Source organism: Xenopus tropicalis, chromosome 8 (assembly GCF_000004195.4).
Source record: "Xenopus tropicalis strain Nigerian chromosome 8, UCB_Xtro_10.0, whole genome shotgun sequence".
Taxonomy (NCBI): domain Eukaryota; kingdom Metazoa; phylum Chordata; class Amphibia; order Anura; family Pipidae; genus Xenopus; species Xenopus tropicalis.
In genome coordinates, this window is record NC_030684.2 from 87,949,547 (window position 1) to 87,966,651 (window position 17,105).

At 36.7% G+C, this 17,105-nt stretch overlaps 1 protein-coding gene across 6 annotated transcripts in view; it reads left to right on the plus strand.

Moving 5' to 3' along the window:
- Positions 1–17,105, plus strand: part of unc79 (unc-79 homolog, NALCN channel complex subunit) — a 92,183-nt gene that overhangs the window by 62,943 nt on the left and 12,135 nt on the right. For all 6 annotated transcript variants that reach the window (XM_012969401.3, XM_012969402.3, XM_031891384.1 and 3 more), the window contains 11 exons: positions 2,477–2,560; positions 2,723–2,825; positions 2,915–3,055; positions 3,251–3,289; positions 5,953–6,065; positions 6,152–6,237; positions 6,626–6,799; positions 6,878–6,946; positions 8,706–8,816; positions 11,575–11,679; positions 12,532–12,609. In XM_012969401.3, coding sequence (XP_012824855.1) covers positions 2,477–2,560; positions 2,723–2,825; positions 2,915–3,055; positions 3,251–3,289; positions 5,953–6,065; positions 6,152–6,237; positions 6,626–6,799; positions 6,878–6,946; positions 8,706–8,816; positions 11,575–11,679; positions 12,532–12,609 — 1,103 coding nt within the window. The remainder of the gene's footprint in view (positions 1–2,476; positions 2,561–2,722; positions 2,826–2,914; positions 3,056–3,250; positions 3,290–5,952; positions 6,066–6,151; positions 6,238–6,625; positions 6,800–6,877; positions 6,947–8,705; positions 8,817–11,574; positions 11,680–12,531; positions 12,610–17,105) is intronic.

The window sequence follows — 17,105 nt, forward strand, 5'->3', positions numbered from 1 at the left end:
CATAAGATACCTAGGAGTACTGATATCAGCCGATTACAGATCCTTAGCCAAGGATAATTATCCCAAAATAGAACATAAGATTTTAAATATGGTGAAGTCATGGGAAAGACTTAAACTATCTTGGCTCGGGAGAGTAACCGCACTGAAAATAACCGCCCTTCCCCTGCTGTTGTACCTGTTCCGTACGCTCCCAACCTCCCCCCCTAAGGATTACACAGAGAAAATGCAAAAGACTTTTACAAAATTTGTCTGGAATGGGAAAAGGCCACGAATTAATCGCACTACAGCTTGCCGTAACCGACACAAGGGCGGCTTAGGCATCCCTAATCTGAAAGGGTATTATACCTCAGCACAATTATCCCAAATGATACCATGGCACCTACCTGAGGATAAACCACTATGGGTAACAATCGAACAAGACTCTCTGCCAAATATACCCCTAAGGAATATATTATGGACAACCCACTCCACATCTCAAATACAAACAAATCCCATAGTAACTCACCTCGTCAGGCTCTGGGACAGATCAAAGGAACCCTACAAACTTTGCTCTCTACATAAACCAGTCACAAGCTTCATCAATAATGTTGACTTTGATCCAGGCCAATCACCAGAAGCTCTCCACTGGTGGAAACAATTCAACCTGGACACTATATATTCATTAACCAGCTCTAATACACTTCTGCCATGGCCAAGACTCCGGGAAAATTACAAAATCCCACAATAGGAATGGCTCCATTACCATCAAATAGTAAGTTACATTAGAGCTCAATATAAAGGCAAACAATTCCCTCAACCCACAGCCTTTGAAAGATTATGTTTGCAACTCACTACACTCAAAGGGGCACTATCCTATCTATATGATACAGTAACCCACCTAACCCCAATCAAGGAATTAAATTTTGTACAAACCTGGGAAAGCACACTACATCTATGCTTTGATGAAGCCACCTGGCGGGACATCTTTAAAAATACAGTAACATGCTCTATAAATGTGCTGACCCAGGAAACCTCCCAAAAGATTCTACATCAATGGTACTTGGTACCAACCAGAATCGCTAAGTGGTATCCCTCGGCATCCCCACTATGCTTCTGAGCATGCAACCAACAAGGCACATTTATGCATATTTGGTGGGATTGCCCAGTCGCAGTACGCTACTGGATCAGAATTTATACCTTAATAACGGCTGTAACAGGCCTCTCGCTAAGAAAGAGCCCAGCAGAAGCCTTACTTAACAAAAATATCCCCGGCGGCAATAAATATCTGAGGAAATTAATCACTCACATTTTCTCAGCAGCGAAACAAACAATAGCTAAAGCCTGGAAATCTGCAACACTGGATATAAACCTTGTTAGAACAAGACTTGATAATACGCTAATTATGGAAAGGCTGACAAGCATTTCATCAGGCCAATTAAAAACCCACAACAAAATCTGGGCCCCCTGGATGACTTACAGAAATATCTCAATACACCTATAAGATCAACCACACCAACCTGGAAAAGATACCTCTCATAAGAGCACCAAAACACTAAAAGACAAGACCTGATTATCTACCTACAAGACTGATGCCCGGCAAATATATACCCACGAGATCTTTCTCCCCAAGTTGATTGACTATCTCCCCACCTCATATTACTGACTGTACCTACTCCTTTACCCTCTATTTTTCCCTCCCTCTCCATTCCCCCCCACCCCCTCCCCTCCTTTTTCCCAATGTTTATAATCTTATTATATACCTGCTTGGCACCTTGGGATAACCCAAAAGGCGCCCTTTTGTACACCGTTATTTTCAAAATAAAAAAATATAAAAAAAAAAAAAAAAAAAAAAGACACCATTTGAGAAGAGATTTCTATAGACCACTTAATTGCCACTTTCCCTGCCATCAAATATCAGGCATACTAAAACAGATATTTTATTATCTCAACAAAAGGGGCAATCTTAAAAACTTTCTGTTACAGACATACACATCATAAAGTGATATCTTATAAACCATGTTAACTTTAGTCACTATGTAGTAGCTGAAGAAACAATAAAGACTTATCTAAACAACATTTGTTTAAAATTGGCACTATCTCTTATAATCTCCATTTTTTACCCAGCATGTTGTATTACCCAGAAAACCTACTGCAGTAGTGTGAAGTATGAGGTCTAAAAATGTTCATTACAACACTGAATTTAGCCAATGCATAAGAAATACCTCAGACACAAAATTAAGAGTTTTTATTCATGAAAGTTATAAGTTGGCATGAAATGGTTTCCTTTGTATGTCAGATTTTTGCTAGTTACTGAGGGACCTACATTAGAACGGCTTGTTTGTGTTCTATATTTATGCAGTTATAGTTGTGACAGTTAATAGGCAAAACAATGTAAATTGCCACAACAATAACTTGTTCACATACAAGCTATCTTCTTGACCTTGCTCTAGAGTAATGAACCTTCCCAACTAACACTATTTATACTATTTTGCTTAAGATGACCCAAAAGCAGGACATGAAGTTCTTGGCAGTATTTCTGAGGTCTCTATGGGGAGGACAAGCATTCCATACATACAGATTGGTAAGTTTTATCTAGTTTAAAAAAAAGTTTTTCTGTCTGAAATTATAGAATAAATTTATAGAATGTTTTGCAGAGGCAATTAAATAGAAAACATACATTACACAAAACTCTTGTAGCATTCTAAGTCACTGAAACTATTTGGTTTGATTTTTCTCTTTCCAGGAGCAACCAAGTCCAGCCTTCTGTCAGCACCAAGCATTGTCAGCATGTTTGTCCCAGCCCCAGAAGACTTTACAGATGATCAACCAACGATAATGTCTGACAAGTCAGTATTGAAGGATAAGACTTTTAATAGTTAAGTTTCCTGGGCATGGGGAAAACAGTCAATTTTATATCTGTCTCTGCCAATTGCAGGTGCCATGATTGTGGAGCTGTTTTGGAGGAATATGATGAAGAAACACTAGGCCTTGCTATAGTTGTTCTGCTGACATTTATACACCTCAGTCCAGATTTAGCAGCTCCTCTCCTTTTGGATATTATGCAGTCTGTTGGGAGGTAAGATATTACATTTCACAAACTCAAAGATCCACTCAGCATTTATTTCTTTATCCAGTAAAACCAATAAATGCAATTTTATACCAAAGTACAAGAAGTTTTCGCATCAACAATTTTTTGCTCATTTACTAATACAGGCAGTTAAGAAAACCTTTATTTTGAATATTTATGGATGTATCTCACTTTGTCTTAAAGGTTGGCATCGAGTACAAACTTCTCTAACCAGGCTGAAAGGTAAAACATTAAAAACAAAATACAATCCTTTTTATACAGACCTGCATTATAAATCCACCTCCATTTCCATCTGTTCATATGTATAAAGCACATTTTGGGAAAAAAGACATAACACAACCTAATGCATACTAAATAAATAAGCAGACCTACGTTCCATTCACCAGAAATCACATACACTGTAACTGGGATTCACTAGGAATCAAGCCGGGAATTGTGTGAGTTACAGTCAACATTGTGCATAGGGAGGTGGGTTTATTGGTACATGTATGGGATCCCTTATCCGGAAACCCATTATCCAGAAAGCTCCGAATTACGGAAAGTCTGTATAGACTCCATTTTAATCAAATAATTCAGATTTTTATGATTGATTTCCTTTTTCTCTGTAATAATAAAACAGTACCTCGTACTTGATCCCAACTTAGATATAACTAATCCTTATTGGAGGCAAAACAGTATTGGGTTTGATTAATGGTTTATTGATTTTTTAGTAGACTTAAGGTATGGAGATCCAAATTACAGAAAGACCCCTTATCCGGAATACCCTTGGTCCTGAGCATTCTGGATAATGGGTCCTATACCCTTACTTGTGGCTATTTCTATTTCCTTTCTGGCCAACGCAGCAGTCCCATCTTGCTTTATATTTTAAATATTCATGCAGGATCAGAGCAAGTGTCTTACAAGAAACAATACAGGATGGTCATTTCACCACTCAGCCATCAAAATACTGGAATTTTATAATACATGAATGAATGAAATCTGATATTGTAACGACAAAAACAAACACTGCACTGGGGTCTTAATGCAATGATAGAAAAGGGTCTTTATGAGTTATTCACATGGCAAAACAAAGATGAAAAACTGAGACGACTAAAGGCTGTGGCACACGGGGAGATTAGTCGCCTCGACTAATCTCCCCGAAATGCCATCCCACAGGGTAAAATGTAAATCGCTGGTGCAAAATGACATTTTTGGACACAAACCGCCATGTTTTTTTCAGTTTGATTCGTGAATATATGTTCTCACAAATTTCATGAATCTTGTGCAAGTTCCATATCTTTAATAGTTGGGGTGGCATCACTTCTGGCACCTTAATGGCCATGGCATTAATAACTTTGCATTAAAACGTGATTCCCCTGCTACAAGTCAGTAGCACCATTTAACCCAACCATCCAGAATTTCAACATAAAAGGGGCAATTGTTTTGTGATATGCCAATATGTGTTTTTGTCCATGTTGGCAGTAAATGTAGAGTTCCATTGCATCAGTACATTTACTTGCATATAATTCATCAGAGCAGGCTTGGTGGGTATATTGGCACTCAATTGCAAGGAGTAGGTATGGACACAAGTACCTTTTATGAATGGTGTTCAGTTTTGTTTGCCCTTGCTGTTGTGTTAGTGTATGAGCATTAAAGTATAGTGAAGATTGACAAGGCAAATAGTAACAAAAGGGTTAATGTCACTGTTAAAAAGGGAAGGTTGAGTGGGAAGTTATTTTTGACCATGCTATCTCTCCTGACACACTCCTATTTAGTAAATGGGTTAATCGTGCTTCTAAAACCATCTTTTGCATCGTTGATATAATGTCAGCTTTTACCCTGTATCCAAATTGTTATTATAAACATAATACTAATATCTATCCTTTCAGCTAAGGATTTCACTTAGTCATGTAACTGGCTCACTGTCAGTAATGGGATTAATTCATTTCCATTAAAATGAAAAATCGTGACTGAGTTTTCCAGTTTCATAGGCTATGCATGTAATGTTTCTGAACACATAACTATAGGTGGAATTAGATGACAGTGGCCCAGAAATCAGAAAAACTAGAGCGTGTCCTTTTAGCTTAATATGGGCCATGATTTGATACACTTATTGCTTTTTAGCAAAATAGAGCAAGAATTTGCATTAAATGTGCTAAAGAATAATATGCGAACAACTGGAAGTAGCACTGCAGCTGAACTGATCCATATTTTATTTAAACAGTGACCCATAGCAACTAATCAGACATTAACTCTTTAACTGTCTCATGATCCTGAAACATATGATTTAGACATAAAGATTCCATAGCTTTTATTTTTTTTCCAGCATTTTCTTTGATCTATGCCATGTGCTATACTGTGTGTTTACTGGAACTGTAATGGTTAATTATCTAACTTGGATCTAAGTGCCCAAGTGGGGTGCAGCCCAAGGGCCAATCAGGGAAAGGATAAATGTTTATTTTGGGGCAGAATTGTAATAGTATGAATGCAGAAGTATGTAAATTATACCTAAACAACACATTGATTTCAATAACACTTTTTCAGACTGTCAGGATAAGTAGAATATAAAAGATACCGTGCTGTTTTTTTACCATGTAGTGACTGCTTCTTCATAGATGCCCTTTTCTGTGTTCCTCAAGTCTTTGCTTCAACATTTTGCATTGTTATCTGCTTAGTTGAAAAAAAGGGAAATTTAGATAAAATGAATAAGATGTAAATAATAAGATAACTAAAAAGATGTATAGGATGATAGCACACAATTTAGCAGGTTGACCAGTACAGAACACAATACAGAATTTAGCTGAGAGAGAAAGGGAAGAAGACGCGCTACACAGAGTTCCTCATGTTGGACTCTGCAGCACACTACATATTCTAGAAATTAAAATCTGACTTTATGTTTCCCATAGCATGATGATTCCTGGTAATGCTGCAGGGGTGGCTAAGCAGTTTCTCCGCTGCGTTTTCCATCAGCTTGCTCCCAATGGTATATTTACCCAGCTGTTCCAGAGCAATATCAAAGGTAATGTGCAGAACAGAAATTATACTGCAGAGATTGATATCTCTTGGGTTGGGAGACAATTCATTGCACACCTTTGTGTTTCACAGATGGGAGCTTCCTACGGACTCTCGCTAACTCTCTCATGGATTTCAGTGAGCTCAGTTCTTTTGCTGCTCTGAGCCAACTGTTGGAGGTAAGTTGGAGATAAAAGAAAAGTTTGTTTTTCAACAATTTGGAAGACAAGAGCATAATTATAGATGCATTTTAAACCTATTTTAGGCTATTTTAAGACTAGAAATAAACTGGGCCGATGAATTTCTCAGAGAATAGATACATTGGTTAATGACATTATTACCCATATATTAGTGGTACAGCTTATTTTTCATAGGTTTTTTTAGTGTGATTTAATGATATAAGGAATTACATATTATAATGTATGCTATTATGTTGATACCTTGGACCTGCTCTACCCTGAACATGGTAGAAACTTCAACATGATAAACAACTTAACACAGACTAGAACTTTAACATTTGTAAGATACTTAAACTGCAACCAACTTGCCATTTTTTATTTTCTTTAGGGTCTAAATAACAAAAAGAACCTACCAGCAGGTGGAGCAATGTTACGATGTTTAGACAATATTGCTACATTCATGGAAGCACTTCCCATGGATTCCCCTAGCAATCTCTGGACCACCATCTGTAACCAGTTTCAGACTTTTTTCACCAAACTCCCTTCTGTTCTCCCACTTAAGGTAACTCAGTCTAGCCAAGAGCTATGTCATAAAATGGCAAATGGGACTGAAACTGAAAATACGTTTATCTTTCATCAGTGTTCCCTGGATTCCAGCCTGAGGATAATGATTTGTCTGCTAAAGATTCCAACGTCCAATGCCACCAGGGTATGTGGAAGAATTGTTTCCTAGTCAGTCAGTTTGCCATTTTAAAATATAGCTAGTACATTACTTTCATAAACCTACAGCAGATTGCAGATCTAAGAAGGTAATAGAAAAGTAAGGAAATCATCTTTTCAACCTGTATATTTGTCCACTTCTTATAGTTATTATTCATTTTCTATTTATTGCTTAAAATTAATTTTCTAATTTTTCATTAATAATATTGCCATATTTTCCCTGATAGACCATAACATTAATTAGACTGTGCCTGACCTGTAACAATTGTTATATATGTAAAGATTAAAAAGGGTGGTCTGTCCATAGTTAATTTTAGCAACAGATTTTCTGTATACATATACTGTATAATAAATATAAATCTTCTTGCTGCCCTAAATGTATTGGATGTGAAACTGAGACTGAATTTAAGTTTTCCTTAGAATATGCTAAAAAATATTTTACGCTTTATTAAATTTAGACCCATATCAAATCCAGTGCAAAGTGCAAAATCGATACATCATGATTTTACCCACAATGCAATATTCTTTGCTAACCATAATGAATTTTTTTTCCTACAATTCCAACACAATTCCTCCTATTACAATTGTTATAAAATGGTATGTGAGGTGCAAGCTATGCAGAAAAACTTAACCTTGTTTGTAAATGGTAAATAATTTCTATTCAATGTATTTCAAGTGCATGAGGATGGGTCCTGGCATATACTCCTTAATTATGGGCAATTTTGTTAGCCCAAAATAAAAAGTACACCAATGTGTAAAGTGTGAAGGCAGACCTGTACTGCCTTGTAAGTCTTGCCTTGTAAATCTTGTAAGTCTAAAATATATCTCTTGCACCTCTGCATAGGTGCCTTGCACTTTTGTTACATCAATGGATGCAGTTCAATTAAAGCATTAGGTGCTAGGTGCAAATGCTTTATACACAGTAGTTCCCTGTCCTGTTGCCTTTCTGCATAGACCTTTGTTTTTTTTGTATTAAAGGCCAAGTAAAGTCAAAAATCATAATCATTGTGTGTTATTTAGACCAAATTAAATACATTTGCAATATAAACCCATTAAACATTCTCTACTGTTTTTCAATTAGAAGCTTTTGTATTTTGCATCTTATGCTATTCCCCTGAAATGAGCTCTGATCACAGCTTCTGGAAACCCACAGGGCTTGAAGCCATCCTGATGTAAAAAAAAAAGCAGAGGACTGTTCTGTACCAATAAAAAAAACAAAAGCAGGCACTGCCCTATATCAGACTTGAAAAAAAACTTGGGGGCAAGTTTTGGTTAAATAAAAAACAAGATTTCCTACCAAATAAAGCCCCCTGTAAGCTGATAGTGTGCATAGAGGCTGCCTAATAGCCAATCTTAGCCCTTATTTGGCACCTCCATGAACTTTTATGGTGCTTGTGTTGCTCTCCAAGTCTTTTTACATTTGACTGTGGCTCACAAGTAAGGAAAGGTGGGGGACCCCTGACTTATACAGTATAAGGTCTTTCTTGCCTATGAATGTTATAGATCTAATATAAGGACTCTGGAACTATGGAACCTATCACTGATTGCTATGCACCCTTTTAACTATGGGGATTGTACTTTAGCTGTGTTTCCTGATAATTTACAAGATCGACGCCTTTCTGTGAAAATGAAGAGTCAGGCTTCCCTAGATACACTCTCAAGTTAAAATTAATGGTCCTTTCTAAAAGGCTGTAGTTTAATCCTATTTATTGTCTTGGAGGATACACTTATTGATTCTTTGTTTGCAGAGCCTGCTGGAACCCTTTTCTAAGCTCCTGAGTTTCGTGATTCAGAATGGAGTATTTACCCTGGCTTACCTAGTCGAACTATGTGGCTTGTGTTACCGAGCATTTACAAAGGTACAGTGAAGGTTTATAACATACATCTCTCAGTACTGACTTATTCAGTCAAATTAATTTAGCTCTTTAAAAATTGATTTCTCTTATTTGCTGAGCCCCAGACTCCTGGGTGGCAGTAAACCTGGACTGAGTAATGGGTATCATGGGAGCTTACTTGTCCGCCACAGATTAGCAACTCCTGCAAAGCCCACTGTGAAGCTAAACTCTTAATTAATGTTCTGTAAAGGATTCTGTTCTGAAACATTCTGTTAAAACATTAAAGGTGATCTACAGATATAAAATTACAAGTATCCAGTAAGAAACATTTGGAGGGAAACAAAACTGAACCCGACAAATATATTTTGCATTTAGGGTATTTAATGGGGACTAAATAATGGCAAGTTGTAATAAAATGGTGTGGGAAAACATTATGCAAGGACCACAGCTGAAGACTGTGTTTCTTTACTTGTCATCCAGTTATTATATACACACTTAACTGTTATACCAAGGGCATCAGCTGATCAGTATAAGCAACTCCCTACCATTGGATTTAGAACCCCAAGACAGTATTAGTTGCTCATTCCAACCTTGTTTAGGCAGCTTTGGATGTCTGAAATGCCACAGCTGCCATTTAGGAATTCTCACGGTTTTGTGTCCAAATAGACAAATCAACTGCTTAAATGGAAGACATGCAGTATACCAGTTTTCCAAATAACCACACTGCCTAACCCACAGTATTAGTTGATGCTATATCCATAACATTTTCTACTGTGCTTTACGTCTAAGAGCAGAACCTTAAGTATTTACACACATTGCATTGCTCAACTGTTTCTGCCGATGATTCTAAAGTGCTGTTTCTTTGCAAAGATAAGTAAGCTGGGTAAATAAAATGTGGAAATCAATGAGTAACCTGAAGCGTGTCAGCAAACAGAAAGGATTCTCACTAATTAGAAATTATGCTAATGCAGCAGATGGTCAATAATATTGATTTTGCTTGCTGTAAGATGAAGGAGGAGATAAAATGTTTTTTATTGTTGTGACAACAAGCTGATTTCAATACACCGCCTGTAAATTAAAATGCTGCTATACTGTATATGTAATAAAAGGAGATTTTTTCACAATAAAAGACAGCAATAATGAATTCAATATATTCAAAACCTGAGATGAAGGACAAAGCTTGCTGGCTTATATTGTAGGGTTAGGAAATTCTCTAAAGCAGATTATCAAAGTAATATCAATCCCAGTTATCTGTTTATTTGTATAAATGGTGCAGTAATCCAGAGTATTCATTGTTAGAAATGTTGTGAGTTTGTCTGTGATAAGTGGAGAAGACTGATGATGTTTATCATCCATGTCCTGTTTTCTGCTTTGTCCATATTTCACACAGTAATAAATATTTGTGAGACTGATAAATTTGTCTCCTTCGTGTTCTGACAGTACCAGTTCTCAAGAGCTTCCCCAGTTTTTAAATACATCATTTCATTGGCAGCAGAAAGTGCTCAAGATGGATTTTCTGAAAAATATCAATAATAAACTGTGTTGCTAGATAGACCATGTCTGAGATAAGTTTAGAGGAACATACCAGAAATCCCCAGAGGGTCTAGGGAGTGTTATTAAAAAGGTGGGCTTTTGGATGGTCTCCTTTATATGAAGATTAAAAATCAGCTTTGTATGGTTTTCTTTTAACAGTGGACCATTTATTCTGTTGACAGCAGTAATTTTAAATCTCATCAAATTTAAAATTTAAATCTCATCAGTATTAGGAATGCAAGTGTTATCCAACCCAGTCTGATTACATCAATTTGGTCAAATTTTTATCCATAATTTCCTTCATATATATTAAACTGGATCATGTGCCACTGCCCTATGTCCAAGTAACTCTCACCTTGTATATGTAACAACATTATCTGATCTGCTAGAGTGACTTGGTGCCATCCAGAGTTCTATTGCACTTGCACTCAAAATGCATATGTGGATAAGCACGTGTCTAGCAGAAAACTATGCTGATCCATTGTGTAACTTGGGCCAGAAGTATAAAAATAGAAAGCTCCACCCCTTATAGATTTCAAGATAATGTATTCTTGAGCATGAATGTATAATTGGGTATGATGGTGGTGGCAATAGATTAGTGTTTTATCTGCAGATTATTTTGAAAATATGAAACTGATAGGGTAGGGGACACCAAATATAACACTATTACACCCAGAGCCATTTTAGGTACCTGTGGGGCCCCAGGGCAAAGGTCTCATTGGAAGCCCCCCACACCTACCATAAGATACTACCCTCAAGAAGGAGAGCTTGAATCTATTAAGGGAGGAAATAAAAAAATAGCCTATAGTTAGTGAAGTAGACATGAGATCCAGGCGTGCCACTCTGGACCAAAAGCACTGCAAGCAGATATTCCATAATCACAAATATTAGCATTTCGTTTAAAAAAAATCCTTATGGAATATTTGTTTTAACCAATGATAAAATTAAATAGTTAAGTGAAGCTCTTCCAGCTTATTAAAATGAGGGGTCTGCTTCAAGGAGACGAGGAGGTGCTTTAATCAAAAGTTATAGCAGTTGAAAGGTTTGATGGGTCCTGATGGGTCCTGGTGGGCCCTGGGCCCTTTTGCCATTTATTTAAATGGCCCTAATTATACTGTGGTAATAGGTAGGAAAACTGGCATGTCTGCTGCAAATGAGCAGTGAGTTTTTGTTGCACTTTAATTAAGGAAATGATTAAACAATTCTCTTTCAATGCATTTAGTCCAGACTTTCATTATTTATTTTGCAGGAAAGAGATAAATTCTACTTGACTCGGAGTGTCATCTTAGACCTTTTGCAGGCTTTGAAATTAAAGTCTCCTTTGCCCGACACAAACCTTCTGCTCCTTGTACAGGTAAACAATTTGCTATATTTGCCCTGTTAAATAGGAAGAAATTAATTATATTTAGAAGAAAATTGGCTTGTATAATCAGCTAATCTATTCAGAGTTCAGCCAGTCATGTAAAGCCTTTTAATGAAATTAAAGCTGAAGCAAAAACAAATCAGTGTGAGATTCTGTATACAATAATGGTTTAACATTGTAACTGAGACCAAAGTCAGGAATGAATACTACAAATATATAAATATGAAAGCAGAATTCATGGGAAGGAGTTTAGAAATTATTTTGATTTCTTCTTTTTGCAAACGTTATAGCATATGCTTTTCCTTTGATTTATACAAGCACAGCTAGGGTAAGTGTTGATCATATCCAAGCTCCAGATGGCTCACTCTTGGTGGAGCTCATTAGTTTTGTGTGTGAGATAGTTTCACTTATCTTAAGATGGGCAAATGATTGCATTAGCCAGATATTGTCCTTCTTAAGATGGACATATCAGCAAAAGATCCTTTCATTTGGCAACTGCGCCAAGAGAGTAGATTTTCATGTGCATGTCCAGCTTTAGTAGGGAAAGCATGAACTGTGACCAAAGAGTCACCCACTTTGTGTATGCAAAGTATGCCCAGAAGCCATTTTTTAATTTCAACAGACAACTGCCAGTGCTTTTAAAATACATTGCATTACCCAGCATTAACCTATAGGTCTAAAAATGTAAAAGAAAGGTGATTTTAGCCAGGCCCCATACCTAATGCTTGGGTAACCAAGTCATTAAATGCACGGTGGTTGCTCGGTCTTGTGCAGTAATTAAGTGCAATATATCTAAGCAATAATGTTGCAGTTGCTTAAATTGGATTTGTTTGTATTTATCAGTTTATTTGCACAGATGTTGGAACAAAGTTAGCTGAGTCAACAATAATTCATAAACAGATGATTGCTTCTTTACCTGGGGTAAGTAGTCCTTTTTTTAAAGGCTTTAATTATACATTTTAAATTCAATAACAAAACAAAGAAAAACCAAGGGTGGGGTAGAGGGGAGAAATGGGTGGGTAGAATAAGAAATAGAAGCTACCAGTTCAGGAGTCTGTATTGGGTTAAAGTTAAAGTTATGCGTGATTGGATCCTGATCAGGGTGGATTCCTAGTAAGAAGTCTATACGTCCCAGATGGGTAAGCAATACTTTAGTAGCTTAAGGGCTTGTACTCACCAGCATTTCTTCCTGCGCTCCACTGCATTGGAGAAAGAAATACTTCCCATTCTTCCGTATATTCTTCCATTCCACCTGCGTTTGGTGCTTACATGCACCCGTGTGAGTAGAGCCACATTAAAAAGAATGAAATGTGTTTTTATCTGCACACCCCTGCAGTGGAACATGGGAGAACCCCTCCACAGGGGAGAGCTCATAAAATGATTGTCAGTATGAGCCCCAATGCACAAAATGGTTTAAGGTCCTATATATTTTGATAATGAATGAGTGCAGAGGATCTCTTGTCTTTGTCTGGGGTTAAGTCATACTTCACATTCCCATTTGTTATTTCCTGTAATGTCATTAAAATGCAGATATGCTTTTGGACTACCTGCAGTGCCCTGTAACTGTTACATACTCTTTTACTCTAATGTAGGAAATAAAAATGTGCAAATATATCTTTCCACTTGTCAGGCTCAATAACCATGATGTTAGACTTGTTTTTGCAAACATTTATTCAGCAGTGGAAAGCACTTATATTTCTATTTTTTCACCACTGGACAATGGCATGGGAATAAAAATACTAGAATAATCTAAAGCAAACATGGGGTAACATACAATATCCAACTAAATGATAAGACAGCAATGCGAACCTCTGCACTAGCCTTTTTAACAGAAACCAGGTGCAAATTAGATATGCAATTTCAGCCAATTATTTAGAGCTTTACTGAACTAAAAAGAAGCTGTGGCCATCTGTTTTAAATCATTGCTAAACATTATTTCCCTTTCATATGGACTCTGGAAATCAACCACCTCCAATGGAAAAAAAAGGTTAAGGTTCCGTCAGAAGGGTTCCTGCATATTATATGGGGACTCCAGCTTATGAACCAAAAATTTGTTAAAGAGCCCCACACAACACAGAAACCCCCAATATACCTGTCACTGTAATCTGTTCCTTCAAAAAGTATGAACAAATATTATTTTTGCATGCTGATATCCAGTTGCAAAACAGTTCTTCTCTTCACCTCTGCGTCATATGAATCTAAATCTTATCTAAAATGTGCACAGTCTTGGAATTGTCAGGGTACATTTCAATAAATGTTGTTGTTGTATAATTGTGTATGTGATGAATAAAAGGAATCTATATCTTGAGATGAGAAAGCAATGTTACAGACTGGACAGGTAATGTTTGAGTAATTTGGTGGTTTTAGGGCAGTGGCAGACAGGGAGATTAGTCGCCCGCGACAAATCTCCCTTGTAGTGGGCGACTAATTTCCTCGATATGACATCCCACTGGCTTGAATGTAAATCATTCAGTGCATATGCGGCGTTGCGATTTTTCCGAAATCGCGGAAGTTGCCTTGAGAGGAAACTTCCGCGATTTCGGGAAATCGCTGAGCCGCATATTCCCTCTCACCGGCGATTTACATTCAAGCCGAGGGGATGGCATATCAGGGACATTAGCAACAAGTATTGATATGTGAAGGGCTTTTCAGTAGGGTGCCTCAGGGTTGTCTCTTACATTAATTTTGGAATTGGTGTGGTTTCAACTCTACCAGTACTTCAATGCCTGAATACTGTGCAGGACATGACCGAAATGCACATATATTGCTAACAAAAGCCTACCCATGCTACACAGTTAATAGTGGATTCATTCATATGGTCTTAAAACTATCCTTATTGATTTACAAAATATTACAGCGTGGCATTATAAGTTCTGCCTATTGGGATCACTTCTTTTGTAACTTATGGTGAATACTATACCTCTTAAAGGGCAACACATATGGCAGCATTCACTAATATTTCTAAATGCAACCATGTTTTACAGGAATTGTCTCTGCACAAAATACAATTGAATTAATGGAAAGTAAACCTTTCATATGAATTGCCACTTTAAGTTCAAGTTTGCTTTGCTGTATCAACCTGTATAAATATTCTGCAAGTCCACAGGCAGCGTTTACAGAACAAATCTGCCAGCTTTTATAGTGAAAAGCCTAGCTATAAAAGAGAATATTGTTATGCTGAGGATCGGAAGCCTACCTTTCATGATTCTTTTGCTGGCAACTGCACAGGATGTCTGGGCACTTCTGACAGGGCTGCCAGTGACCTTATTTTACTGTTGTTATCCTGTCATGCAAACTGACAGGCATAGCATTTTATCAGACAGTGGGGGTACAGTTCACCACAATGAAGTATTATATTAACATAAAACAGGAAAGAGAAATCTGCATGCATTGCTATGATTTCAGACTTGCCAATGTGCAACCCTTTAAGTACCAGTGGCAGTTAACAGATCATTCCACCTAACCAGAAGAATAATGCCTAGTAAATTACCTTGCTAGCTGAAAATAAATCTGTTAAGTAAAAATAATAGGGACAGTACATGAAAAGCTAGAATCAGTCAGTTTAATAGCCAATCCAATATTTGAGTGTGAGTCAAACTATGGACCAGGACATAGGGAGAATTTCAGCAATGCACACCTGACACAAAACTGTTCCTTTTGTGGAAACAATAACAGTTTTTAAAAGCGACAGCAGGAAAACAGCAACTATTCCTGTTACCAACATGTTACACAGCCCTTTCCGAACCCAAACTAAATCTAGATTCAGGACAAACTACATTCCCCAGAATTATCATTAACATGTATTTATAAAGCTCAAACATATTCTGCATCGCTGTACAAATGGGTGTATGCATTGAACATACAGATGTACATACAAAGCAACCAATCAGCAAAACAAGTTGCAAACAGGACCCCTTCTCAAAAGATTTTACAATCTAAAGAATTCCTTTTTTTTTACATGACCTAGATGGCAACATTTTTAAATACACATTCTTGTGGAACTTAGATTTAAATAATAGAGAACATGATTCACTTTAATGCTGTTGTTAGAGTTCCCACTGTTCCACATCTACTGCTCCTTTATGCTAATTCCTTAACTAGCTCTTTATCTTCTCACTAATTAAATTGCTACACTACCAGCTTCGGCCGCTATCTGGTTGCTAGGGTACAAATTCACTTAGTGACCAGGATGTGATTTGAATGAGAGACTGGTCTATGAATAGGAGAGGTCTGAATATAGAAATAAACTATAAAGAGTAACAATAACAATAAAATTGTAGCCTCACAGAGCAATAGTTTTTAGCTGCTGGTCAGTGACCCTCATTTGATAGCTGGGAAGAGTCAGAAGTCAAATAATGTAAAAACTATAAAAAAAAGAAGTAATGAAGACCAAATGAAAAGTTGCTTAGAATTGGCCAATGTATAACATACTAAAAATTAACTTAAAGGCAAACCACCCCTTTAAAAAAGACAGTGAAGGAAGGAAGGAGGAAGGGAAGGAGTAAGAAAACTGAAATAAAGATAAAAAAGCATTAAGCATCACTGTGCTAAGCTTGTCATTGTAAGCTTTTGCCAGTATGGTCCTTGTACACCCCTTTTTCGTGTAGTGGATTTTTGCTTCTTTACTGTAAGTATCCTCTCCAGGTTTGCTGGGAGACTAAAATAAACTACAGAGGGAAACTTAGGACTCATTTATAAAAAATTTACTTTAAGACCCCTTTTATGAACCTGGACTTCATGGTATCCCTTGTTCACCATAAAGTACAAGGAATAAACATGTATTTATACAATAGGAGCTACTGTTATTCTTGTAATGTGCTTGTTGGGAAAAAAAACATTGACATAATTTTGTCATGTTTGTTTCCATAGATATTACACTCAGGCATCTTTATTTAATTTTACAGAGGCAATCTTAATGTCTGAATGACAATGAGACATTGTGGTGCCTTATGTTCTTAATGTCCCTATGAGCCTGGCGCTGCCATTTAAGAAAAGATACATTAAATAATACATATATATAATATCAGACAGAGCACTGGGAGAGTGACATTTTACTAATGAAAGATAACAACCCAAATCTTGTTATAGGATCACTAACATTCAAAAGAATAGTCATTCAATGGAAATGAAACCCACCTATATATACAGTATAATGCTATATAATTGTTGCTTTATTAAAAAGGAATTAAAAGCAATTAGATTCTTTCTTTCTTTCTTTTTCTGAGATAAGGTGTAAGTCCCTTTGTTAATAATCATACAGTACATAGTGTGGCTTTTAGAGAGCTTCACACCTATTATAACTGTTCATAGGTTTATGTTTTTTCCCCTGTTGAGTATATATGGCAATATACATATGAGTGAATTTCTGGATATTTTTAATATATAGTATATAAATAAAGTTGACCCACTCTTGACCA